This window comes from Sciurus carolinensis, chromosome 9 (genome assembly GCF_902686445.1).
Source record: "Sciurus carolinensis chromosome 9, mSciCar1.2, whole genome shotgun sequence".
Lineage (NCBI taxonomy): Eukaryota > Metazoa > Chordata > Mammalia > Rodentia > Sciuridae > Sciurus > Sciurus carolinensis.
In genome coordinates this window covers 59,715,472-59,743,438 of record NC_062221.1, presented here as the reverse complement: position 1 = coordinate 59,743,438, position 27,967 = coordinate 59,715,472, and the positions used below count along the sequence as shown (strand labels likewise).

Here is a 27,967-nt window from a genome sequence, read left to right as displayed (position 1 = left end):
ATGGGCATAGACAACTCAGATTACAGACATTAATCAGTCACAGCGGGTACCTTATCCTGTGTCAAGGACCCTCTGGTATTTTGTAAGGCATTTTCAATGAGTATGAAGTATAATTTTAGAAGTAGCTAAGGGACATACATATTTTTTCTTTTCGTTTTTATTTTCCTTCTATTTCTTCCTCCCTGGAAAATGGGGAAGGTTCTGTTCATGTTTTTCCTCACAACAGTGAAAATACTTATTATTCAGAAATAAGCCAAACTGAATGGTAGAGGTCTTCCAGACTGTTCATGAACACAGGAATAGAACTAAGTGCTACAGAGTCACTGCACTGGTAAAAAATCAAAGAAGCTTTGTTATGGAGGTGTGTTTGAGTTTATTCTTGAAAGATGGGTAGAAAGAGGCAGATTGAGAAGAGTGAGGGTAGGGTTAAGGTATTCTGTTGAAAAGACTAGTATAACAAACCCACAGAAGCCTGAAGATCCAAGGGTTGTTCGTTCATTCTACAAATAGTTATTGGATGACTATTACATTGAGAGTCATCAGTGAACAACGCAAAGAATATTCTTTGCATTGGATTCACATTCTAGCAGGGAATGTTGAGTAGTCAAAATTGGTTGGAGCATCTGAAGACATCAGACTTTGAGTAAATAATTGAAAGAGTTAGGCTTTATCTTGATGGCAATGGCCAGCTACTGAATGGTTATCTCAGTCACAAGGAACCTGAGGGACCTGCACTTGTCGGATGTAATCTAAAGCAGACAGATTCTGAAAGAATTTCTCTGTCTTCATATAGCACAAGATGATAGCTTTAGATTTCTATGGGTATATGTGTTCAGCTCAAGGGGGTGTACCATTGAAAAGTTATTTGCTATTGAGAACAGTAGTGCCATGAAAAGGAAATCTACAAAGGCATGTTGCACCTGATTCTACCACCAACACACCTTATGAACTTGGACGTGCATGTTATTTCTCAGACACTGTGTTTGCTCAAGCTTTGTATCTGATAATATTCACTTTTTCTGTCTCATAGAGTTGCGAAGTCAAAAAGACACTTTGTACAAAATTTCCTTAGAAAATGGAATCAGTATACACAAAGAATATAAAGATTGAGCATGCATTTTTGCAGTATATGTAATTATTAGGCCTCTTAGCAGTTTTTCTTTAACTTTGTTTTTCTTGGTAATATTCTTTTTTGTAAAGATAATTTAGAGATTTGCCATTTCTTTTCCCCTGTGGTGACACTGTCTATTCAATTTTCTGAGAGAGTAGTGTGAAGGGATATTGTCATGGAAAATACCTAGAGTTGTTGCCTAGATCTTTGCTTTTCTCCCAGAAATTCCTATTAGCATTTACCACAGTTTTTCCTTGGATGCTATTAATTCTTATGGCCTCTTGATTTTAGTGACCTAGTGTCAGGATGTAAGCAAGCCCCTATTGTCTTCCTTAAATGGTGGACTACCCCACATAGAGCTACAAGTATCCAGAAGACTGAAGCTAGAAGAGAACTTTGAACTCTTCTACTCAGTCTTTCCTCTTAGAGACCAGAAAACCAAGCCCCACATGTCTTGTCTGAGGATACATATGAGTTCAAAGGAGAGGGAGGAGGAGATCCTAGGCTCTGTGCTCTCCGGCCCATGTCCCGTCCACTCCTGCACACAGGTTTTCCCACTTCTGTACCCATTATATCCTCAATTGCTCACTTTGGTTTACTCTCTGATGTTTCTGTAAAGGAAAAAAAAAAAAAAAAAGATTGAAAAAAGAAAGCCTAATGCCTCTGTTGCAAATGTGGGTACCATTTAAGGTGAGAAATGTACCAGGGAAAGATTGATTTCAGCAATACTATGCAAAAGGGGTCTTTCTCATCAAAAATCTTTGAAGCACAGCGTAGGAGCTTTAACTTGGTAGGGTGGCAGGATTCATCTAAGATATACAGAAGTCTTCCTCTTTAAAATAGAGTAAAATTGACATGAAGGAACTCTTGACAATATTTTAGGCCTGTTTAAAATGCTTTGCAAGCTTATCTAGATCCCAGAGTGATGTTATAAGTTACATAATTGTCTTCATTATGAGGCAGGCCAGCCCATGAAAATTTAAATAATTTTTCCAAGATTACCAGCTGAAAACTAGGATAGAAACTTAGGGGGTCACACTGAAGAATCTTAACTCTTGGTTACTGTTTTGTTCAACACATATTTCCTGCACATTCTCTTCCATGTAAGCACTGACTGCCCTATAGCATGAGAGATGTGATAAAAATCATGAAGCCCAAGTTCTTTTCAGGATTCAGCAAATTGCCCTAGTCCCTCTAAGGGGTTCCAGGCTCAAAAACGAATTGATGTTTCTGTTCTTGTTTTTCTGACAGGGCCATGTATAGGTATAGATATATGCACTATATATACATGTGTGTATGTGTGTGTGTTCATATATATGTATATGTAGTTTTAAATATATGTAATATATATGCATATATATAAATGATATATCTATAGTTTGTTTTATTTCATTGTAGCCAGAGATATTCATCATTAATCCAGCACCACAATGAACATTCTTTTCCTCACTCAAAAACCAAAGCAAAAAATCAAAATGTCCAGGCAAGTGGAAGACACAGCAGGAGGTGATTTACATAGCTCCAAGGTTTTACAATCCATAATTGGTTCCGATACCCCCATTATGTGGCTACCCGTGTTCTTCATGTCATGGGGGCTTGTGGGTAAAAACCAGCATGGGGACAGAAAAAGTCAGCAGTAGGAACCCACTTGTAAGCAGGACTCCAAAGTATTCACTGACACATTTAGTGAGAAAGAGAGAATGGGAACAATGATAATATCACAGCTTTGTCATGGAAGAGGACTTTTCTAAGTGGAAGTTGGGCTGGTTGCAATAAGTGGGAAAGGAAGCTCTGGACTGGCTGCACCTTGCTTGCTATTGGCTAGTTGAATGCAGCCTTCCTGTGAGACTCCAGTTCCCTTTTCCTGCCTGGGTCTCAGTTTCCTACTCCATACAATGAAGAGTTTAAATGATTCCTCAATTCTTTCTTGGGTTATCCTTCCAAAGCCAGAGCTGCACCTTTCTCAACTCTGAATTTCCACAGCGCCTCACACATACCAGAGTATCAAAAGAAGCTGAGAAATCCTTTGGACTAGAAGCACAAAAAAACCTTTCAAAGCACCAAAGCCCATGTGCCACCTCTGTGCAGACCTTTGCTGAGCTCCATCTACCCCATCAGTTTTCACACTTACCAACATTTATCATACCTGGTTTCCTCACCATGAATGCACTCAATCCATCTAACATGAGGTAGAGAGCCTGGTATTACACAAGAGTACCATGGAAATAATTGGAATGAAGTTTATAAGAAAATAGTCTTCCAGCCAAGAGACTGGGAAGCTCTTTTCCTCAGGGAAGGAAAGAGCGCATTACAATCATGGGAGAGGAGGCAGGCCTTCACCACTTCTGCCCCCCTCACCAGGGGAGGTCAAAGTGTCACAGAGGCTGTGATGATGAGCAAAGACTGTGGTATTGTACCGCAGGACAAGAAGTAATGAGGCTAAGGAGATGAAAGACAGAGGGAAAGCCAGCCAAGTGGCTTCTTATGAATAGGATATTATACCTGGGAAGAAGAAGGGCAGTATCTGCGAAGACAGAACTCTCATTGACTGCTAAATGCTGACTGAACACTAGCCAGCCATGGGACAGTGTGATGCCTTCTGGTGAGCCTTTGGCGAGACCAGGCTTAGACATGACTTCCTGCCTTACATGTGACTCTTGAAAGCATCATAGGCCCGAGGGCAAGGGTCCATAAGAACGAGGGGACAGGCAACTGCTTCCAAAGAATAGTTTGAAATACCTGGCAAAATACCAAAATCCCTTGTGCCTTTCCATCATAAAAAGAATCTAGGAGGATAAGATTTGAGGAGAGAATGGAATACAATGTAGATGTCTTCTGCAGAGAGGAAAAAGGAAACAGAAATTAAATGATCCAAAGACAATTTTGACATGATTTTTCTGAGAATTTGTGCTGGTTTTGAGAAAATTTCTTAGGGTGACAACACTGTAGGGGACCCAAAACGCAAAGGGAAAGGGTAAACCACACACACACACTTCCCAGTGGCCCAAGAACCCTTTTTAACAATGTGTGTTAGGTAAATATTTTCTAGGGCTTCTACTGCATGGCTGAGTTCATGATAGTATTTCTTGAATTCTCTTGTGGATACTTACAAATGTCAGCATTTGTTTAATATATCAAATGTGTTGGTACCGTGATGCCACTATAATTCCAGAATTCTTGAGAACAAACTTTCTGAACATTTCCAAACTGTTTTTGGCAGGAGGCCCTATAGAATGACACAGCAGAATTTTCTATTCATTTTACAGCTCAGAATCTGACGGGGTAGATCTTTGTGTTTTCTCCTTTCACTTTCTTTTAAAATTTCAGCATTCTGTACCCTAGGCATTGTGAGTGCTTTCGTGCGTTTTCTCCACCTCTTAATTATTAATGGGGCAGAGTCGCCTTAGGAAGGCGTTGATAAATTGGAGAAATACTGGATATGAACTTAACTAAAAAATGGAAGAGCAGAATGCTCAGCTTATAGAAAGTGGTACCTGGAGTTCAGGAATATCCAATCATTATTTAAAATCATAATTATTTATCTTCCCAGATTGTAGAGCAAATGTCAGCTGAGTTAAAGTGCTCATAAAATTGTTTTCTCTTGTTCCCGATTCCAAACTGTTAGTACTTCCTGTCTCTTGTCTCTCTATATCTAACTTTTATTTAAATTACAAAATGCTGGTCTTCCAGGGCCCTAGACCTAGAATTCTGATCAAAACCGCAAACAGGAAGTTTGCCTGCTAGTACTTGCCACCCACTTGGCACATCCACAGACTCAGGATTAGTATGAGGAGTAACAAATCTCACAAATTTCAAAGACATACCCAATGTAACTCTAAAAGCACCAAACTAATGAACTACACATACCTGAAATATGTTGAAGGCTCCAGGAAGTTCTCTCTCTAGAGAGGGAAGAAGTTTCCAGATTTGTATTTAATGTAGAGTGTAGCTTTAGACCATGATTTTGTTGTAAAATTATGACCTTTTTTCTATACTGGCAGAATATGTTTTATGCCACCATTCTGCTATCTTCCAAAGACTATTATTGAAATACAAGTTATAAGTCCAAATCCCTCATTTTATAATTATTATTCTGAGCTTCAGAAGACTGAATATCTGGCCCAAGTCACCAGACTTTGTTTTAGTCTACTGGTCTTTCCACTGCCTATGTCCATGAAAATCTACAAATCAACATAACTTATTTGAAATAAATCTAAAGCACCAAGAAAAATTACATAGTGTCAATCAAGTTATTAAAAATGATAGCGAACACTGAGCCTTCTGTGGGTACAAACAAGATGCTGGGAAGTCTATACTCAGGGTTCTAGTGCCCTGTGAGCTTGCTACTTAGTAAGAGAACTTAGAATATTAATGAGGAAGAAGGACTCACGGGAAAATGGACACTGGCCTCTGTTAGTCTGTGGAAGTACTGACTCAGAATTATGGCTATATTCCCCAGGTCTGGGAAGACACCAGTGTGTACCCACTATTCTTATACAGTCCATTATTGCATACTTTTACTAATAGAAATGCCTTGTACATCAATGAGGATCCCTGTGTCACCTTCTTAGATATTGTAAAAGTGGAAATGTAGCTCCTGGATCTCAAATATTCTGTGCAAATTTTAGATAAATGCAAACATGTTTATTCAACATTAGGTCTTTGGTATTTCATAACTATTAATAGTAGTTAAGTTAGTCAAAAAGCTGTCATCATAATAGCAAAGCAGTGTCATCATCCATTATTTTCTGTGTCTAATTAACCATTTTCATTTTCCATATATCAGTAACTTTATGAATGAGATAGAATGAAGGGATAGCAAAAGACAGTTTCATAAGAATTTTTTCCCTTTTCAAGATTTTTGAGGTCTATACACACAAAATGGGAAATATCCCCTGAATGCAACTAACTGCTCATGAACCGTTATGCAATATGGGACATACCAATCTTATAAATATTGATTTCAATTGCATCACTAACAAGCTCTAGCTTATCATTACTTCTGATTATTCATCTTGCATTTGCAATATCTGAATATAATACTTGAAATGTTTTTTGAACATTTGATGGCTCATAAATTTTTTGTGTGTGTTTGGTACTCGGGATTATATCCTGTGCCTCATGCATGCTAGGCAGGCCCTCTAGCACTGAGCTATGTCCCCATCCCTAGATGGTTCATAATTTTTTTGACAAAAGATGACTATGTTCTTTGCTCCAAAATTTCAAATTCTTTTTAGATTTTAAGCACTAATTAGAATGGTCAGTTCCTGAGTTAAATTTTTACTTCATGTATTTACTTCCAACCATCTTCGATACATACATGCCATTAGCATCTTCCCATCTATGAAGCATATCATACATTTTGGGACATAAGAATCATTAGGACTGAAAGAACAAGGTCATATATCCTTTTAGGAAAATACAGTGGCCAGTTTTTTGATGAAAAATACATTATATGGTCAAATTCTTCCTTTTGAATGACTAATCTGGATCAAAGTACCATATATCCTTTGAACCACATTGCTTAGCCATTGAGCCTTGTGTTTGGAAAATTTATTTTAGGATACCATCAGATGAAGACTCAGTCTGAGACTTAAACAATAATTTCACCATCATCAGAGTCTACAGTGCCACTGTCTCTTTATATTCACTTAATAATTTAACCTCTTTAAAATATCTCATTGATTTTAATATTTTTGCCACTATGGGAGGAAGATGAAAAATTCTGAAAACAAAGATATCCTATATTCTTCTATATCTCCTTAAAAGATGATGCAATATTTATGGATAACAGTATGATAGTAAGTTGCCTTTTAAAAAATTAGTCATTTTAAAAAAAATAGTCATTTTTTTTCTCACTGGAATTGCTAAGTAAAGACAAAAAATAATTCCTAAAATGGGTGAAAGAAGAAAAAATTTTAAATGTCTCAAGATGTGTAAAACCAAGATCATTAACTTTCCATAAGGTATTTTAGGTTTTTAAAAGGGATTAATAGAGCCTCTGATAATAGGAAGAAAATAAATTTTATTCTTATTTTTAAAACTTATTTTTCTTTGTACTTCAGAAGAACTGAGAGAATGAAATCAGTGAACACCAATCCATGCAAATGGTTAGCACTTCTCCAAAAATAAAAGTAAAAATAATTAAAGTTGAGATGCCTGAACGTCTGTGATTATATATCAAGGATTGGTGATCTTCATAGATGTTTAGTTTTCCTTGCCTCACATGAATACCACCACATCAATCACTTTATTTTGGGCAATCTATCACCTAGGTTTCAAGAAATTAAAATTTGGGTATCACTAATTTTAGATTCACAATGTCTTCATACTGTGATTATATCTATAACTAAGAAAACAAATCGATATCACTAAATATTACATATACAACATGGAGTATGTGTATAATGTCTATACACATATATATGTATATGTGCTATGTTTTTTCTGTAAAATTCTCTGTAAGTCTAAGTTAGCATATTGTTTTCATGTCATCTAATGTTAGTTTTTCATTTCTTTAATAGGTACAGTAGATAATTTATAACTGAATCTATGTACATAATTGAAAGGCAATATCCCTCAGTTTAAAAGGTAACATGGCCAAATCAGAGCCCACTTCTGCAGTGTTTCCCATTACAATCAGGGTGGGCTGCATCATATTAGGAAGTTCTGCAGTTTAGTCCCTGCTAGATAGCAAACTCTTTCTGTCCTTAGTTAAATAAAGTCTACCTGTAAATGTATTATGTATCAAATAAGGACACCTTTCTGGTATTTTCTATTTTATAGATTGGGAAATGAGAAAACAGTGATTATTTGTGCTGCAATGAGAAAACATCAATATTTGTACCTCTTTAATGCTTCCCTCAATGTCTCTTCCTCTCTCCAATTGTATAAATAAGGATCAAGGTTGGAAATATGGAAGACGTAGTACACATATACACATACACCAATATAATTTCTCAATGCATTTTTATTTATTTTTAAATTTTATTGCATGTCTTGGCAAACATAGGTGGCTTATAGATTTGCCTATGGCTCACCAAAAGCTCAGAACACAAAAATACCAAAAGACAAGCAACTGAAGCTTAAAAAACAGTATCACGTCTATAAGAAACAAACTTTTGAAAACATTAATAAAGCATATAAAACTTTTGATATGTGCTTAGTTTTTGTATAATTATAAAAAATAATAAAAAAATCCCAATCTCTTTAACATTCAACATCCCACATACTGTATTTTAGGTGAATATAAGAAACAAAAGTTAAATGAATTTAAGGAAAAAAATTCTACTCTGTTCCTCTTTATAACTTTTTCCCAGCAAAGACCATTCTGTTATTCAGCTAGCTGCACCCAGTTGAGGTCACAGAAGGCCACTGAACCTACACTCCCAGCTGTATATATGCCTTGCCTTTTTCCCCATCCTGGCTACTCATACACCCAAGGAATCAAAGTTGACACCTGTGTATGAGGCCAGTAATTATGCCAAGGTATGGGTACACCAAACCCATGAGATACAGTACAGGCATTTCTGAGTCCCTAGTGCCACTTGAATAGCTCAGAAGTCCTAGGTTCATTAAAAACTCAGGATAGTAGGGGAAGTCATTTGTCTTCCTAATACCCGCAAGGCGCAGCTTCAGTTTTCCCCTAATGAATTTTCAAAGTTGCAAGCTTGTTCCAGAAATTAATAGTGCTTACAATCATTTAAGCACAAAATGTTGAAATCAAGGACTCTCTTTCTTTAACATGCAAAATAAAAAAAAATAAAAAACAATAACTTTCCCTTCCCCCCATCTTACAATTATGGTGTTCTTATTTGAGAACTGCCTTCTTACTGAAGAGTATTTCCTTTAAAATGTAAAAAAAAAAAAAAAAATACAAAAATGCTTTTGACTGTGGTTCTAGAAAACCCACTATCCCAAGAAGAAAATACAAAGTATGCAGTTTCACACACAAGTCTTATATACACTTCTCAGATGAAATTCATACATTTTAGAGCTCTATTAGCCCTTTTGCACTTTAAAATAAAAATGGAAGCTTCTGTGCAATGATAACCCTCTACCAGAATGCATGGGAAGATTTTAGAGCTCATTAGCATATATACAAAATATTTGTTTTATATTTTGAAAAAAAATATATATTTGTTACAAAGTATGTTTCCAAAACATCTGGGGGAATATTGTCATTTACATGTTTCCCCAAAATTCTAAAACAAGTCTTTGTTGAAGCAACAGCTTCCATGAAAGGGTCACCCCTTGATCTTTGAAACATGTGTAAGTATGTGCACAGTCCCCAAGGGACTGAAGGGAAACTGGGTCCTTAAGTTTACTTTCTAACAAACTCTTGTTGATAAAAAAAGAAAAATAACACAGTGATGCAACCGATGCCATAGAAAAACTGATTTCACAATTCTGTATTATACAAATCACCATTCCTATTTTAAAAACTGAAAAGAGAAAGATAAACATGCCTGCATGTGCAGTTTTATAGAATAGTAAGGTCTTTAAAAGAAACATTTACCAAATATTATTTATGTTTCAAAAGACCATGAAGGAATTTCAATTTATTGCTTAATGATATATCTATTTATTAGAGACTCAATATTTCTGAATCATTCCTGTTATCCTGGATATTACTAATAGGGATTACAACTATGCTGTAAGAACTAGATAATGGCATTCATCCCAACTGAGTCAATCTGAATTGTAAAAAAGAGTAGCAAATGTGTACTGAGTTACTCAATTCAGAAGTAAAATTTAGTTTTAAGACTTCTGTGATGGCAGCTAATATTTCCCCAATAAATAGTAGGGTATCTGGCAAGAAATCTGAGGAGGTTACTGATATATCCAGCTTTAACCTGGCTTCCATGAATCTTTAAAGAAATTTAGCTGTACCTACATTCCTTGTTCCCAAACAAAAGCAAAGGAGGAGATGTACTTTCCTGTAGTGCCTCACAAAGTGAATATAACCATCCCAAAGTGAACAGCCTTATACAGGATGCCACCAACAAAAAATAGGCCAACACAGAGAACCATGTACATATATAGTCTTACCACATTAATAAGTAACGATAAAGATGACGGACTCTATCCAAAGTTTTGATATGGCATGTGTTGAGCATCCAAAGAAGTGGAAGGACCTACACACCATTATCACTCACACGCACAATCAAGCTCTGGATACTTATCACGATATGTGATACCCCTGAGAAAAGGGGCAAAGGTAAGCCATCCAAAACAAGTAAATTTTTAAAAGGTTGATAAGTGCAACTCAATATCCATTCCTTTAAGTTATATTTTAAACAATATTCAATGCCCCCACCCAAAAATATATATTGTATATTTATATATTTATATATATTTATATATGTATATATGTATATAGTCTTAGACTATAAGAGTGAAAATGCTTTATAAAAGTCAATGAGAGATTTCTGCAGCTTAAGGAGACACCCACTGCTTTTTGCTCACTTCTACCCAGACCTGACAACTCAGTCCTGCAAGCAAGAGATTTGAAGGCTTAAAGCCAGAAGGAGAATCAGATGCCAGGTCAGATGTTAGCTAAGAGGTAGCCTCTTACTACGTCTTTTCTTAAGAAATGAGACAAAGAAGAAGGGGTGGAGCTAGGGAGAATGCTTGGAAGATCACGCAAGTGTGCCTTGGAGGGGTGGAGGTGGCAGGAGGAGCCCAGGAGAAGCCCACAAAACGGGGCTTACTCCCCCTCCTCCTTGATGCGCTGCTGCTTATTGCGACGAGCATCCATGTCAAAGTTGAAGTCATTCCACTCATCGCGGGGTGGGAAGGATATGGTCTGGCGGAGGGTAAAGCGCACGGCATCAATCACACGCTCGCCACGGGTCTCACTGGAGCCCACGCTGACCGTAGAGGCACCACTTGGGGTCCGCAGAAGATGGGGAGGGGAGGAGAAGTCATGGAGCTGCCGGTGGTCCAGAATGCCCTTCCAGATGGCATGTCGGAATTGCTCAGGGATTTTTAGACTTGCCAGATCCTGTGCCATACGGGAGTCCAGAAAAATGAGAACAGAGAAAAATTGACATTTATTCCATACCATTTTACCATTTTTATCTAATTGAACTGAATTTACTGATCTGTAACCTAGAAAATAAAATATCTTGCATTTGGTTTCAACACTGTATATAGCTAAGGTACAGCCTTAAGGTACCACCTTAGCTTATGATTAACGATTCATTTATTCTCTGCTAGCCCTAGTTTCTTCATTAGTAAATAGAGGAGAGAGCAGTAGGATGAGGGCAAAAATTTTAAACAGAAACATCAGGTACCTTCTCACTTCCAAGTCTATTTGGCTCTAGCAATTAGAAGAAATATGTTAATGGGATATCACTACCACTGGGGAGTAGATGAGAAGAAAAGATTACTAATGGAGATTGAGCACTTTCCATGTGCCAGGCACTGAAGTAATTATTTTATATGTATGATCTCATTTAATCCTCTGTTTAGTGCTAAATAGTCTTACACCTTTTTTATAGGCAGAAAATCTAAAGATCAGAGAGGATGACAAGTCTAACATTATACAGCTAGGCAAATAAATTGTGGACTCAGGATAGCTTCTGAATCTAAAATTGACCTATTCGCCAAAGGGGCTCTTGATATTTGCGTAAAACAGGGAATCAAGATAAAGCACTATTGTGTCCATGTTCTACAGATGTGGGTAGAAGTCATTTCAAATAGGGTCTTAGGTAAATGTGGTTGCATCTCTTTCATCTGTCTGCATTACTCTGTTTCATTGATAGTTCCCATTTTTTATGGAGAAGCATGGTAGGTAGAAAGCATGCTGTTTTGGAATCTGCAGACCATGGCATAGGTTTTTATTCTGCTACAGCAGCTCTGGTCTCAGTTTCTTCATTGGTAAAACAGGATATGATTAATTGCTCTTTTAAGGTCCACATATATTATGGACTCAGGCAACTATTCCTATGAAAGTATTATATAAATTATTAAACACTCTATAAAATGTTAACCATTTAAGTTATTATTGTATTATTAACTCAACTTTGTACCTCCTAGAAGATACTAATGAAGACCATTATTTTAATCACGTTCCTCTTTCAGCAAAGATGCTAAATAACTTGATTGGTGTGAAGAGAAAAGTGAAAAAGAGGTTATTATTTCCAGAAATGAGCAGGAAGAAGCTGAGGTGAGGATGAGAAAATTCTATAGGTTTCCAACATTTGCCAATTAAGAAATTTGCAACGTAGTGTTATATCTTCCTATGGTGTAAATTTTCAGGCCATTAGAAGTACTCAAACTTCCTACTGTAGCAGAGGAACAGTGTAATAAAAGGAATCCACAAATAGATAAGCAAGTATGCTCTTAATGCTTCTTGTACTTTTTATACTTTTTAGATTCTCAATAAGTCCAAAGCTTCTTGTAAACTAGACTCCATTAACTAGTCAAAACACCAGCAGAGATGGCCTTACAGAGAGCATCTGCAGATCCAGTGGAGCCTCCTGCCATACTCTCAGTAGGAGCAGATAAGCAAGTGGTAAGCATGACTTTAAAAATATAGGGAAAAGCAGATTCCCTGTTTCCTCAGGGAGGGTTCTACTACAGAAGACTCTCAAATAGGACAGCTCTGTTGAGTGGATGGAGGTGATTATAAAGTAATGTGAATCCTGTTGGAATGTACTCTTTAAGTTCTCCCTGCAGTTTTCATTTATATTCTTTTGGGCAGCATCCAGGGTGATGTATGGGGTGGCTAGGGGTGGAGAAAAGGCAGCACAGCAGGTACTTGTCACCATGGGGCTGGGGCTCTTATGCTATAGGGACATCTCTAGCATCGGTGCTCAAGGAGGGGGGTAAAGAGAGGTCCCAACTGCAGAAGCAGCGGCAGAGGCAGAGACTATCTTCTCCCAACAGTGCAAAGTGCCCTCCGGAAGCTAGAGAGAGTCCAGAGAACCCCAAAGAGAGCAGCAGCATGAAGAACAGCTTGAAAGAAAAATCAGATTGCTGGGCCCAGAATACCAGCTCCTGAGTGAGCAGTAATTCAGGAAATGAGGTAGGAAGCAAGAGAAAGTTCCCTCACATCCAGATTCTTTCAAAAGACAAATCAAAGTAGGGCAAGATTTTGAACTCAATTTGTTTAGGTGAGACCCAGAGAAGCAAAATGATAATCCTAAATTCTCACTGCTACTAGAAAACATGGCTAGAACTAACCCATAACCAGGGATCATTCTCTATGATCAGGGATGGCTGGGCCTATTCAGATGAATTGATGAATGAAGTAACCTAGTTCGAACTGAGAGGAATGGCTGAATCTTCCTTAAGTCCTACTTTAAGGTGAGGGAGAGAAGGCCAGTTAATCGAGCTAGAGACTGGGCGTACGCTCCTGGCTCTGTTCCTGGTTCAGTCATTACTCACTGTTCCATCCTATCTCCACTTCATGCTTTTAAGTGAGAATAACATGGCCTACTTTCTGATATCCTCCCTGGGGACTTATATAGATTAATGAGAACATTTGAAAAGTTCTCTGAAGTCTTCAGATTATAAATTTCTTCCTTTTCCCCCTTGTTTCCTAACTTTTTTTTTGTTTAAAGTCAATCTTGCTATGTTGCCCAGGAAAGTCTTAAACTCCTGAGCTAAAGTGATCCTCCTGCCAAAGCCTCCCAAGTGCTGGGATTTAGAGGTGTGTACCATGACACCTGGCTTGAGATGATCTCTTGATGGTGGGAATGATCTTTTTCCTACTTTGCATATAGTATGGGCACAGTTGCCAACTGTTGATGGATCAGACAAGCTGAGGAAGATTGATTGCTGAGTTTTAATATGTCTAGGTGGAGGTCTGAGAATCTTCCTACTGTGGTTATGTGTTCTTTCAGAAGTGAGGATTAGGGCCATGACAAAAACAAAATTTAAAACTACCAAGGATTGAACTACAAGTCATATGTCACCAGAGGGAGAAAATGAAGAATTAAAACTCAAGAGAAAAGTCTAACAGTTACTTACATCCATGGAGTAATGCTCAATCTGATAGATGGTGGTCAGCCCCTGGGTCGTGAAATAGTCCAGACATGATGAACAGCCCAACCTCGCTAAGAAACTGCAGAGGGAGGAGGGAAGAGGAAGGAGGAAACAGAAAAAGAAAGTTCACCCCAACTGCATTGGCAAGATAAAGGAAAACCCAACATTTTGCCTGTGGATGCCCTACATAAGAGACTAGGGGCAGATAAAATATATGTGGGTCTTAGATTTGAGGTTTAGGAATTATAACTTGAACTTTAGGTCTACAGAAAATAAAACCAACTATGTGGATTGCACAGATTGAGATTTTCAAATGGTGATCTGTGGTATTCTAGGGTTCTGAATGCCTTAGGAGCCATTGCAGGGGGTGAAATGAAGGAGTCTAGTGTTCAGGTTCCTAGCCCTCTTGCCTCCTGGCTCTTCACTTCAAAATGAGTATCTGTACATTGTCTTGTACTTGGAATTTCTGAGAATGGTTCATATGGTTAAAAAATTGTAGGCCACTATTTCAGAAAGTCATTAACACTTTTGGATATACTTTCTCCACAGAAACATCAGTCCTTCTCTTTGTGATGCTAAGAGTGATGTTGCCGATGTCATCACAGAACCAATGACTGGGTGAGATGAGTCTTGCATTTTGCCATCTCTGTGATTGACACTGCATGGAGACTCGCACATATCATTCTAGCAGCCACAAGGAAGAACCATTCTGCACAAGAAGCAGAAGCAGGAGACATGTACCGGCAGGAAATTTGGGAACTGACTCTTGCCACTGTGGGAAAACAGATCTTTCAGGCTTCATACATTTCTATTTTCTGCACTTTGCACTCCCCTTGCCTGAAGTAAACCCATGTTCTGTATGCAGAGTGGTAGAGGTGATCCACTTCTTGACTCTCATTTTCGTTAACATTTAATTATCTTATGGACATTCAACTCCAAAATAATGGTTTCATGGTGGCCGAGAGCTATGAGGCCTAGAGAGCAGGAAAGGGAGCAAGATAGCAAGTACTGCCCTTTTGGAAAACCCAGCCCTGAGCACCAATTTGGGGTCAACTGACAATGTACAAACAGGAGGGAGGAGAAGGGAGTAAGTGAAGATGAGGGAACAGGAATGAACCTGTACGCATAGAAACACACACATTCACTTTCTCCCAGGCTGACTAAAGTAGCTCTCTTTGACTAAACTATGTTGATCACTCCACAGATCAGAGAATAGTGGCTGACCTCAGCCACAGGGCTGTTTTCTTGCTTTTCAAATGTATTATCAACTTTGACAGTGTCCACCCTCCATCACCCAGATATGCTGAGGACAGGTCCCCAGGAGCACATGCTGTGGACTCACCTGACAATGCTGCAATCTGTGGGGTACGGAGGTGGGGGGGTGCAGTGGGAGGTGGATGGCATGGACAGTGGGGGAGGGAGGGCCTGGGTGGGGCTGAGTCCATTCATGTCTCCAGCCATTGGCATGTGGGTGCCCATCATGGGAACTGAACAGAAGCAGGAGGAACAGAGAGGGTTACTGCTGTTATCATATACCAGCACCCCAGTGGTCCATCTTGCCTGGTTTAATGTTACCAAGGGCCAAAACTACCAGCCTTGTCTTTCTTACCTCTCTCTATACTTGTTCAAATACCCTATATCTAGTCAAACAGATTAGTCACCAGACTCCAAACTAACCACACACTTCTTCATTTTTGTTCTCTTAGGACAATTTCTCCCCATTCCTTTCTCTACTTAAATTCTCTGCCCAATGGCTAATTTCTCCAAATGTGGACAGATTCCTCCTGGTATGGGTCTTTATGGGTTATATTTCTGTTTCCCTCAATAGACTAATCTCCTCAAGCAGAGAAATCAGGTCTTAGATATGCTTAGATCTCCACAGACCCTAGCACAGTGCCTGGCACAGTAAGATGCTCAATAAACTTAGGTTAAGCTAACAAATGAACAAATATGTGAGTAAGAGAGAGACCTTTGGAATATTCAATTGTGAATAGAAGGACATATTGAAATATTTGTAGGAAACCATATTCCTAATAAGGAAGGAAGTAATTAAAGATTCTGTTTTCTAATGGTCTGTCAGGATTCTACACAAGAATACCACCAATATTTGCTGGCATTTTACTTAGCCATGAACTAAAGACATTCACTACTAGGGAATATTTAATATTTGTGAAACACAAAACAATAATATTTGTGAAACAAATATTACTTTCAGACCCCAAAAGAGCAAAATAATATATTTATAAAAAGATAAATGTAATTTGTTTCTACTTCAGTAAATGGAAGGGTACCCAAAAGGAAAGGTCACTAACTAGCTAACTATAGCATATAGCCCTGTTTCATTGCAGTCTGTTTCCCCTGTGACTTTCCTAAATACATCAAAGGATAACTGTGAACTATAAATAAGAAAAGGCAGGCAAACTGAAAGTCATACTAATGTGAATCATCATCCCTAAACCCACTGTTTCATCTTTCCAAGATATAAGTTGGGACTATCATAAGATGTAAAATAAATTAGGAAATGAATGTTTCCTATTCTTTTTGCTGTCACAGTAGCAGGTCAGGTTTTGACTCAGGATGTAGTTATCACTAGTGGGCAAGCAGTCTGGCTCTAAAGTCTGTGTTGCTGTTCTAGGCAATCACTCCACACACACCTCTCTCGCTAAATATAAACACGGGCCACAAAACCACATCTGGTCACAATCCAAGCCTCAGCTTTTTCAAAGGATAGTATAGGATACTTTTGCAGTGTTTGGTCTTCAGCATCCCTGAAGATATTCTACATCCTGTATTTTTACTATCATTTTTTCTTTCAAGTTTGTGTATCCATTTTACTATATTTAGTTCTAGTGGACAAGATAATTATACTTATAGCAAAGTCATATGCCAATCATCATCCAATTAGAGCCAATTTTTTCATTGCCTTTTATATTTATACTCAGTTAATATGTGAATTTATGTGTAATAAGGAAAAGTCAGATCCTTCTGCAGATCAACTTCCTATTGACTGTGTTTGAGATGGAGATGAGTTGAGAAGGCTGATAATCAGAATACAGACTTACAATACATTAAATGTGCAGAATGATATTTTTGTGGATGCAAAGTTGAGTATTAGTGCAGAGAAGTGACTTGCCATAATTTTGTAATAGACTCTAGACCAGAATCCATTTCTTTACATTTTAAGTCTACCACACCATGCCACTTCCCACATATTGGATACATTCCCTTCTGACTAGTTCAGAGGTGGCAGGAAGGTGGATTTCCATCCATGTTGGCAGGAAGTGCACTGTTTGCCTCATCAATACTGAAGGATCAGCCTCCTGCATCACTACCAGTGTCTTCTGTAATGGAATATACCTCTCCAAAGTGAGAGGCGAACAGTAAGAAAGCTAAGTCACTTAACTTTGGTCTGATCTGTCCCACTGTGCCCCTGGCTTGGCTTAGGAGAAAGACTTCCCCATCAGAGCAGTCTTCCCTACACTAGCCCTTTGGTCCTACAGCTGCAGCTACAGAAGATGCTTACTGTTGGCTCCCATGCCGTCAGGAATGGTGGTGGGGGTGAGGGCATTGCGCTGCTGGGGGTTGATCAGCTGGCTCACGGAAGGCAGCTTGTTCATGCTGTTCATTTTGTTCAGAGGTGGGGAGCTGTTACCGTATGAAGACTGAGACTGCATCGAGCTCCTAGGAATACAAACATGGGAACCATGGTCAGCAGGGACACTAAGGAGTTGGGACTGGTCATTTCCCACAGGTCTCAGATTAAAATATGGCCTCCAACCTTATGTTGCCAATTATTCTCCCAGATTGATGATAAGAAGTTATTTGTGTTTCCAGCTGAGAATATTTCCAAGACTAGGGAGGGAGTACAGAGCTCTCACCAAATCATATATTCCCTGAATGTGCAGGGTACAAAGTGTAATATCTTTATCAAGTATCTCCTTTGTGAAAGGGAAAATAACTGTATCCTCCTTTTGCCCATTGTGTTTCCCTCCATCCTCTTAGTCTTTCTCTCTTCAACTCAAACAAATTTGAAAAACAGTAAAGGGAAAAGAATTCAGAAAAGACACAAAGGCTGATGAAAGACATGGAGATGCCACGCTCAGATTGTAGCTCAGGTGCTCCATCTGTAGCTTCCTAGGCCTATTGGGATATACAGAATATAACTGCAAAGCCAATCAAACAGGACATTTGGCAGCACATCTACCAGCATACCCAGGCCCCAAGTTGGAAGCATGCTTTCTCAGCTGAGATGTTCATGGACATGAGAGGACCTACTGCAATGCCAATGGACTTTCTATGCTGGAGGTGTAGAATGAGGACCAGATAATCCAACTTTTAGCTCCCTCCAGAAACATTAGAAAGCTATAGTCCCTACACAAGTTGCTTATTAACAACCCGGACTTTTTTTTTTTTTCCTTAAGAGAAAGCTATATAAACCACAGCCACATATGTGTACCCTTGCTAACATCTAATGATGCATTAGATGTTAAAGCTAGGAAAGCCAAAGAGAAAGTCTCCATCTCTGAGATGCTCATAAAGTAGCAGTTACAATGGGGCTAATAATTCATCCCACCATGTAAGGCTATAAAAAGAACTGAAAAAGAGGAGAAAAACAACTTTCTAGATTGCAGCATTTATGGCGAGTAATTATTTGGACCATGGGCATGAAGATTTGAATTGAAGCATGTTTCCAGCCTGTAGTGGGAAAAATTCCCTTGAACATTCTTCAAACAATACGTATTATTTGGTTCCTATTTTCCTCCTTTCTATTGCAGCCATATTTACATTAAAGGACAAATTAAAAAAAATGTCTTTGAGGTATATTGCATAAGTATGTGATACAAATTTTAGAGGCTTTATCAATGAATTCAAGTTTCAAACAAGCAGAGCATAATGTTTGAAGAAATAATTTTATAAAGTGACTCTCAGCACTTGAGTGTTAGAGTGGGGTGGTCTTTGAAGATCCCATCCTGTATCCTCCACAATTTATAACTGCCTGTATATGGGAAGCCTCCATTCCCTATTGCTGAAGAGTCACAGTAAGGGTAATGTAAACAATATGCTGTACATTCATTTGCATTAAATTAGCATGTTCATGAAAAATTAACAAATCCATTACATTGTAAAATAACTGCTTTTTAAGGTAAGAGGTCACTGATTTTTCTCTTTATCTTTCTCATGTACTCACAATTATAGATCCAAATTGCATGAACAGGTCTTGATAAAATAAATCCTCTTAATTGCAGACTACTTCAGATTATTCTCTTTCATACATGTTCTTAAGGACTGTGACAACATCTGTGTGGACACACATCAAGTATAACAGAGCAGGGATGGGCAGAGCTTATGATTACTATTAACAGGGAAGAGTAGGTGTGAAGATTTAAGAAAAAAAAATGTGGCAAAGGTTGCACATTGCTGAATAGATGGGTTTCAAGTACAAGTACATCTCCTGGCACCTGGTTCAAGAGATTTGTCTTGTCTGTTTTCATTCTGTGACACCTCCCCAAGAAATATGGGCAATAGGTTATAGGATCAAGAAATGGGTTAAGTGGTAAGAGAAATGTGGGAGACTAAGATAGGCAGGGACCGAAGAATGTATTAAAGAGTCACTCTGGCTGCCACAAGCACTTCCTAATCCACTCCACGCCTGTGCAGGAGCCTGGTAGAAGAGCCAGCACATTTATACCTATGTAAGAACGTCTGTAAGTCCACATTAAAGTACAGAAAAGCTCAGGGCAGGGAAGTGAAGAGATGCTTTGCCCCCTGTAAATTACCCATTTTCCAGATGTGGGTTGGACCTCTCTAATCTAAAGAGAATTCCTCCTATCTCCCCTTCCCCAAGAGTTCTTGTTAAATGTACAGCAAGAACTTATGGAAACTTTGTTTGAACCATAATTAGGAAAATAAAAGTATATTTACAAGATTTGCATTTCCTCTGGGCCCTCAGTTGTAGTAAATGCCACCTTCTATATCCTGTTACAACTTCCTCTCCCTCATGGTCATTATCTTTTATGATTTTATTAGTTCATTTATGATTTATTGTCTTAATTCACTTAATTTGATGAAGATAGATCAGAAACCACAGTTAAAAGGAAGGAACATGGATTTTGAAGCATGTTGAAATCTCTAAGTCACCTGGATCTGACGCAAATGAATTGACTTTGGAGGTTACACAAGTGTCTCCAAAAATTGCATTATTCTTAACCTTTAGAAGAGGCACGAGACTCACTCTGGAAGGTTCACTATTAAGACTGAAGGAGGTCAGGTAAGATGTGCAGCAATTTCTTGGTACTCAAGGAACACTGGTTCTTCTCACTCTTCCTCTCTGACCCCAAATGGGGAACACTGTAGTGTTTGGTCAAGATGATGAAAGGGAACAATTTAGGAATTAATAGAAGTAGCCAGAGGTCACACAGATTCTTTTTAATTGAACAAATTCAGAAATAAGGGTGAGCAGATAATTGATGGAAATTCTGAATGCTTTCCCTATAACTCAGAAGTGAGCTTTAATGCCACAGATCATCAGGAGAGTCTGTTTATTACCAAACTTACAGTGTCTGAAATAGAAGGATCTCGCTAAGAACCTCTACACATTCATGAAAAAGGAGTGAGTGAATACATTCATGGATAATTTATAGGGCATGAAAGAACAACCATATTTTTTTCCATTATAAATATAATGTCATGGTTCTTGCCAAACAGTTCTCCAAATATCTGGGAAAATTAAAGAGAAAGAAAAGCATTTGAGAAAACAGGCCCTGTGCAGTGTTAGTTTTCTTATATCCACTCCACTGTACTCCCATCATCCCAATGGCAAAATAAATAAATACATACATATATACATACATACATACATAAATAAATAAATAAATAACACAGCTCTGTCAGAAAAAATAACAAGGTTTAGGCCTGAGGTTGTTTTCTCTGGAGTCTTACTAAATATTTCTAAGAACTCAGTGTTATGGAATATTGAAAGGCAAAACTCTTGTATTTCTAGTTTTGAGGAAAAATCCTAGTGAAAATTCACCCCAGTTCTTTAACAACATCAGCTTCTGTGCTAAGAAAAAAATTCAGAATTTCAGAACTTTCAGTTTTCCATTATCCAGGATTAGAAATCATGTTTCCTCATTCCAACTCTAGTGACTGTCTATGTAGTGAATGTCAAAACTCCTGATAAGACACAGCTACACTTTGTTTTAACTTCCAAAAGAATTACACAAGATTTTTTTTTCTTTTGACTTACATCTTCCATTACTACCAGAAAAAAAAAAAAAAAAGAAAAGAAAAAGAAAAAGCAATTCTAGAAAAACTTGGGTGAAATTTATTTTTTCCAAACCATTTCTTAGAATGTGAGAAGCAAAGGGAATATTGAGTGTTGAGAAGAACACCCCACATAATATAAGAAGGTAGTGGAGAGACTACCCTCAGAAAAGGAATGATCCCTCTTCCACATTTGCCCCAGTACTACTCTCTCTGTGACCTTTCTAGCCCAGCAATCCTGCTACTACAGACAAGCACAACATTGATTCTCTGGATGATCAACATTATTTTCAAATATGTTTCATGGTTTTAAATATGTGCATTTATATAAAATTTACTAAAAATATATCAAAAATGTATATAAAAATTGTCTTAAAGTTAAACAACTCCTAAAAGAAAAAGAAAATGTTAAAAAGGCAAACATACTTGCCAATCTTTTAAGGGATTTGTGAATCGAAGTTATTAGACAAAGTGAAAACTCTTTCCAAATGTAACAAGACCATCTGATTTTACTAATATATTTTTATCTTAAATGTAAAGATATATTTTCTTATAAGTTTATCTAATCTACTAATTTCATTTCACTTAGAACAACTTCTTTTGTAGTTTTAAAAGCAATTACTCAAACCAAGGACAATAGGCCCTACTAAAGATTTCTGGTCAAATATTTGCTAATGCCTATGTCATGTTGGGATTTAATTTAAATTCATTTTAGAAAATTTGGCAATAAAAAACACAATTTGAGACTTATTCAGAGATGTCAATAAACAATACTGTGGACCCACCAGGGTGAAATTAAACACTTGCAGGACCAAAATATTTTTAAGCTACTTGAGACGTTGTAATTAAATTTTCAGATTGACGACCTTGAAACAGAGTACCTTAAATAAAAACATCAAGTACATATATAAGAAATATAGACCAAAGTGATGGTTACATTACACTCATTCTTTAGACCTACCCATGGTACTTCATGCATTCCTGTGAAAATATTCTAGTATTTAAGAAAAATAAAAGCAAGAGAGACAGAAACGGAAACTGCAAGATAAACCAAGATGCAAAAGTTTATTGAAAATTAAAATCACACATCCATAAAGCAACAACCTCAATAACAAGAAATCATTGTCTTGGTGACAGACTGAAGTGCTGGTGACCTGTGGGAAGATGGGGGAGGGCGGGTAAAGCTTTTATACTGTATCTTAAAATGAAAAGAAACTGATTCTTGACTTTTTGAGTCAAAAAAAAAAAAAAAAAAAAGACAAGAAAAGAAATAAAGAAAATCATCTATTTTTTTTCTCTGTAATTTATAGACCAGAAATATTGATTTTAACATGTCTGCTTGGACATCAGTTAACCAAAACATCTCTCTCCTGGATAAATGCATTTGAGCAAAATCAGTAACCCGGCTGGTTTCATGATGGGTAGGATTGAGGGTCAGGAGCCCCAATTAAACAAATTAATCATAGATTTGGTAAGAGGACTTTGAACTCCATTTTGGACACTGAAGAATGATAAACAAGTACTTGGGGCAATATTTATGGGTGGTTTTATCTTCCTATTAAAACCACAAAGTTAGTTTATGTGCCTTGGGGTCTAAACAACCGTTCGCAGGGTGAGTCTCTAGGGTTTCGTATGCAAACAAAACTATCATATCAGATGGTGACCTATGGTGCAGAGAAAGATCTGACAGAGCATTGATGAACTTTCTACTTGTACATGAAGAGAGAATACTAATAATGCAAGTTCCGAAAAAGAGGAAAAGAACACGCACCTTGCCCCCAATGTAGGCTACTCAGGGTGATCATCACCTCTCTGCCCAGCAGTGTACATGGCGCCCTAGATTGTTACTATTTGCAATATAACTGCATGACCAGCATTAAAAGGCCCGACTGAGTCCCTCAGCCGCCTACACGTTACCTATGTACAGACAATAACAACTTTTGTCTCCTTTTCTTAAAAAGACATCTTAAGTTTGAGACCTGCTCAAAAGCTTCTTTATGAGTTTGAGAAACACAAGGGAAGGGAACAGAAAAGGGTTCCAATAAACATCCAAATGTCCCCTTCTGGGCTTGACCCCTCCCTCCCAGGAAACAACAGAAATCTCACGGACATACACAGTAGTTCCTGTCTGACTAATGTCAGATCTAAGGATACACAATCTGCAGAAAGCATCCTTTCTTTAAAGTTTTGAGTCCCTTCAAAAGATTCTCTCACTACTGACTGTGTGCCTTTGAGCAGTTGGGTCTCTGAGTCAAAGTGTCTTCAAGTTCTGTTTTCAAAGGCTGGATACACACACACATACACACATGGAAACACAACAAACACACACTTGAAATACAGAGACGCAGCTCTATGGGTACACTGATCGGTTTGGGGGGTTGGAATGTCTAAAGAAGACGTCAGATTGTTTCGGAGTTTCTCTCCGGGGCTCCACAAGTTCATTCCTGAAGCAGGCTGAAAGGAGACTGCAGAGAGGAACCAGAGAAAAGAAAAGATGAAGGCTTGAGACTTCACACGTCCAAATCCAATGAATGCAGAAACACCCTCCTCACACCTTCATGATCATAGTATAAACAGGACAGAATGCCTGCAAAGTGATTTTTGTTCCTTCCTAATTTTCCTCCTTTATATTACCCAGAGATGATTTTTCAAGAATTTTATGAAGAAGAAATGAGGTAGGGCTGTAGTAGGTAGCCACACATATATATCAGAATCATCTGTGGAACTTAAAAAAACTGCATTTCTCAGATCCCTTCTGAGACCAGGTTGGGGCACAGGCATATGTATTTTTTAACAGGTTCCACAAAGGGATTCATTTGAGGATTATGGAGACAGGGAAGGTCATGGTGCTTCATATAGTGCTTGGCATAAGGGTTACTTGACTCAATTAATTGAAAAAGGGAGTGCAAAAACAAGAACAAACTTTAAGCTTTCACAAAATGTCATCTGCCCAATTATTATACCTCATTACTGTTCATGTCTAGCCAAACGATGAAGTATGAAGAAATGTGATCTTATCTCAGTATGGGGGCTGTGTCGTCATGCGTTTGTGAACTATTAATGAGCATTTTGTATGTGCCCAGATTGAGATGGATAAACACCTTAATCCTTTCAGTCACAAACTTGGCCTATAAATGTGTATATCAAATTCATGAAGGCAACTTTTGCATAATTAAGAAATCAATTGTGCCACAAGGATGCCAGGACAAACCCTTTTATTTTGTTAAAGGTTGTGCAACTGCATGAACTGTTCGGGAACTGTTTCCCAGACTGGCTTTTTGAATCTTCCTTGTTTACTCCTTTCAAAGGAACAAAGTCATTTTTACTTGGTTAGTACTGGGATTTGGTAAACCATCAAAAATTGGTACCATCTCAACAAAATCTGACAAAATACAAATTGGTGTGGATGTGTGGAAGCAACTTACTGCCAACTAAAGAACTAGAGCTTTGACTCCTTGTTTGGACATGAAGGTTTGGTGCTTCTCTCTCAGCAAACAGCATGAAGCAGTATGGGACAGCATGCAAGAATCAAGGAGTTGTTCCAGTTATGATAAGAGAATATAGACCATAGGAGATCTAACCTGCAGACCTAGAACTGAGACCATCCTATGATGGGATATGCAATGCAGAGAAGTGATTTAATCTGAGTTTCATTAATCTTTGAGTTTATCCTTCATAACTGAGTTAGAGCTAATAAACCTCAGCCCTGAAGATGTACTAATAGAGTTATGAAGTTCAAAGTAACACTGTATTCTGTAAAAACCTATGCATTCTCATGATAGCTATCAGGTTGAACAATGTGAAACTGCCTGTATTTATGGTTTTTAATCAATAAAGGTGACAATTTCAAATAAATATTCTGTAAATGTGGAGGATTTCTGACCAAACATAGAAAAATAGCACTAATAACTTCTATAAGTTTGTATATTTATGTCTTTTACCTTCACTTATGTCATAGCCTTAAATATATTGCTTGCTTCTCAAATCAGATACATGAAGCAGTAGAAAAATATTAGCATTCTTGAAGATAACCATAAACAAATGAGATTAAAGAGATACACCTTTAAATCAAAACAGCAAGAATAAATGCCAACTGACAGGTAAAATGGGACTTGATACTTGCTTTAGTTTTAGTATTACAAGTTACTTAACTAATGAATCAGACCAAACCATTGTAAAGAGCTCTAGGTTCTAAATTTGATTTGTTCTTATCAATATTATGAACTGGCTATGAAATCGCAGGTGCAGTTCATTAGGCCTCAGTTTCCCCACCTGTGGTGCAAGGGGTTAAAACTGTGCTCTGGCCAATCCTGCTCTGTTGCAATATATTCTGGCTCGTGTTACTAATGAGGCACCAACATTGAGTGGCCCTAAGAGTGAAGGAACCTCAAAGTGCCCCTCAGGATGTCTCAGATTTATACTTAGATTTAAATGGAAACTAGAAAATTAATTTTCCAGAGGAAAGTAAGAGTTAGGCTAAGCAAAGGTCTAACAGTCATGTTGGCCTGAGAACAGAATGGAAGCTAAGAAGGAAAGTCAGCTACAGAAAAGAATGAAAAAGAAATAGCATGAGTCTGAGATATAAAAGTCAAAGGATTGCTGAATAGGTGTCAAGCAGCTTGTGCACAGCTGTGCTATGAGCTAATGCCCCTTAGAAATACAAAGGTAAGGAATCTAGCGTAAAAATGGGGTCAATTTGTCCTCCCATTAGAATCAGTCTTCTATAAACATAATGGTCTGTATTTATACCAATGTGGGCAAGTTAATGAAAATAAAATTTCCTCTTACAAAGCAGAAAGACTACTTTTATCTGTAACAATTTGACTCACAGCAACTCAGTATAAAATCCATCTTCCATAAAACCTATGATCATGAAGGTAATTGTGAAGGAATTTATAAAAAAGGAAAACCATGCACAAATGAAAAGCAAGCAGAGAGAAAATACACAGTGGGAAAGCAATAGATGTAATTAAAGTGGAAATATTTTACTGCCATCCTGTAGAAAGTATATTCCCTTTCCACCAATTTTCCTTCTACTATAAAGAAAAATGGAAAAGTAGTTCCTTACCAGAATAAAATTAATGTTATGTTTTGGAAAGAAAATCATGAGCTATGATAGGCATTTTCCAAAATGATTTACTCTTTTCAAATTATTGCCAGAAAATTAGATTTCCATTTTTCTTTCTTTGTCTAGTTATTTACACTCTTCCTTGAAGATTTGTGTGAAAATAAAAGAGCTGAAAAAAATCAGCTGAAAAATAAAGCAACTACAGTATTTATAATAGATGCCTATCAATCACTGGGACCCAAGTATATATAATGTTACAAAGGAATAATTAGACCAAATGTCTATATTTTGAAAGATTTCATTTTGTAGTCTGTTAGATTTCCATGCCCAAGTTATCACAGCTGTAAGTTACCAACTCAAAAACATGCATATCATACTTTCAAATAAACAACTGGAAAAACTATGAAGCTACTAATTCCTCACTATTAATCTGTGGTCATGTGTGCAAAAAGGTAAAAATAAGTCCATACTATCTACTGAACTAATTTTATGAACACAATTTTAAGATGCATTTTCTTCTCTGATGAAATAGGTCATTTTATAAAACATAGATAATAAAAAATTCCCTTTAGAGCAGGCAAATCAGACACAAGCATGGGATAACTCATTGTATTGGGATACAGGCTAAGTATTTTCAAGGATACCATGTAAACAAACAAGTAGCACCTGTCCTTGATCGATGTCAATCCTACTGGCTTGACAGTCTCTAAAACAACACCACCAAACTACCCCTTCTCTTTAAAAGAACTAAATTGATTTTGTACTTGAATATATTACCATATATTTCCATCTGAGACCAAAAAGAAAAAATCCATATGATTGTATAACCTATACAAGCTATTTAAAATTGCCCTATTATTTTATACAATGCTGAGAATGAATTTCCAGAGTTTTCTTCAAATTCAAAAGGAATTTTGGTTAGGAATGCACCACTGAATTGCAAACCACAGGAAGACAGGAGCCCCATTTTTTCTCATCTCTCTTTTAATGCTTTGACATAACAGATCTTCAGCAAGAACATGTGATCAAGTCAACTACTGTAGTCTTATCTGATAAAGGAGCTGGTGTCATTACATATTTTATATTTGGATAGACATGCCTCACTTTCTAAGACAAGAGACCTCAGTTATAGGTTACTATAGGTTTTGTTAGATTAGGCGACACCATTTTAAAACTCACTTTAGAATTTTCTAAATCCTTTAAATACCTGTCTGACAATATACATCTAGTTTCTGAATATACATATCCAAACAAAAGCTGCACTTCAAGAAATCGTGAAAGAGGGACTACTTATTTATCTATCAGAGTATTTGGCAAACTATAGTGACTGGGTCAAATCTGGCCCATAAGCTAATGATGGATTTTGCATTTTTCAATTGGGGAGTATTAAAAGGAGAATACTATTTCATGACATGTGGTAATGATATGCAATTTAAAATTCAGGACCCATAAATAGTATGGGTAACAGCCATTCTCATTCATTTAAGTATTATCTGTAGCTGCTTTTCTGCTACAACAGCAAAACCAAG

At 37.5% G+C, this 27,967-nt stretch overlaps 1 protein-coding gene across 5 annotated transcripts in view; it reads right to left on the bottom strand.

Annotated features, from left to right (window-relative positions):
* Window positions 1-8,069: 8,069 nt before the first annotated feature.
* Tp63 (tumor protein p63) overlaps window positions 8,070-27,967 on the bottom strand; it is a 215,586-nt gene continuing 195,688 nt past the window's right edge. For 3 of the 5 annotated variants that reach the window (XM_047563737.1, XM_047563736.1, XM_047563738.1), the window contains 4 exons: window positions 17,631-17,788; window positions 15,450-15,594; window positions 14,093-14,186; window positions 8,070-11,117 (listed from right to left, as the gene is read on the bottom strand). In XM_047563737.1, the coding sequence (XP_047419693.1) occupies window positions 10,821-11,117; window positions 14,093-14,186; window positions 15,450-15,594; window positions 17,631-17,788 (694 nt within the window). In that variant the 3' untranslated portion in view covers window positions 8,070-10,820. Of the gene's footprint in view, window positions 11,118-14,092; window positions 14,187-15,449; window positions 15,595-17,630; window positions 17,789-22,673; window positions 23,836-27,967 lie in introns of those variants that run through there. The other 2 variants (XM_047563739.1, XM_047563740.1) reach the window with 2 other exon arrangements.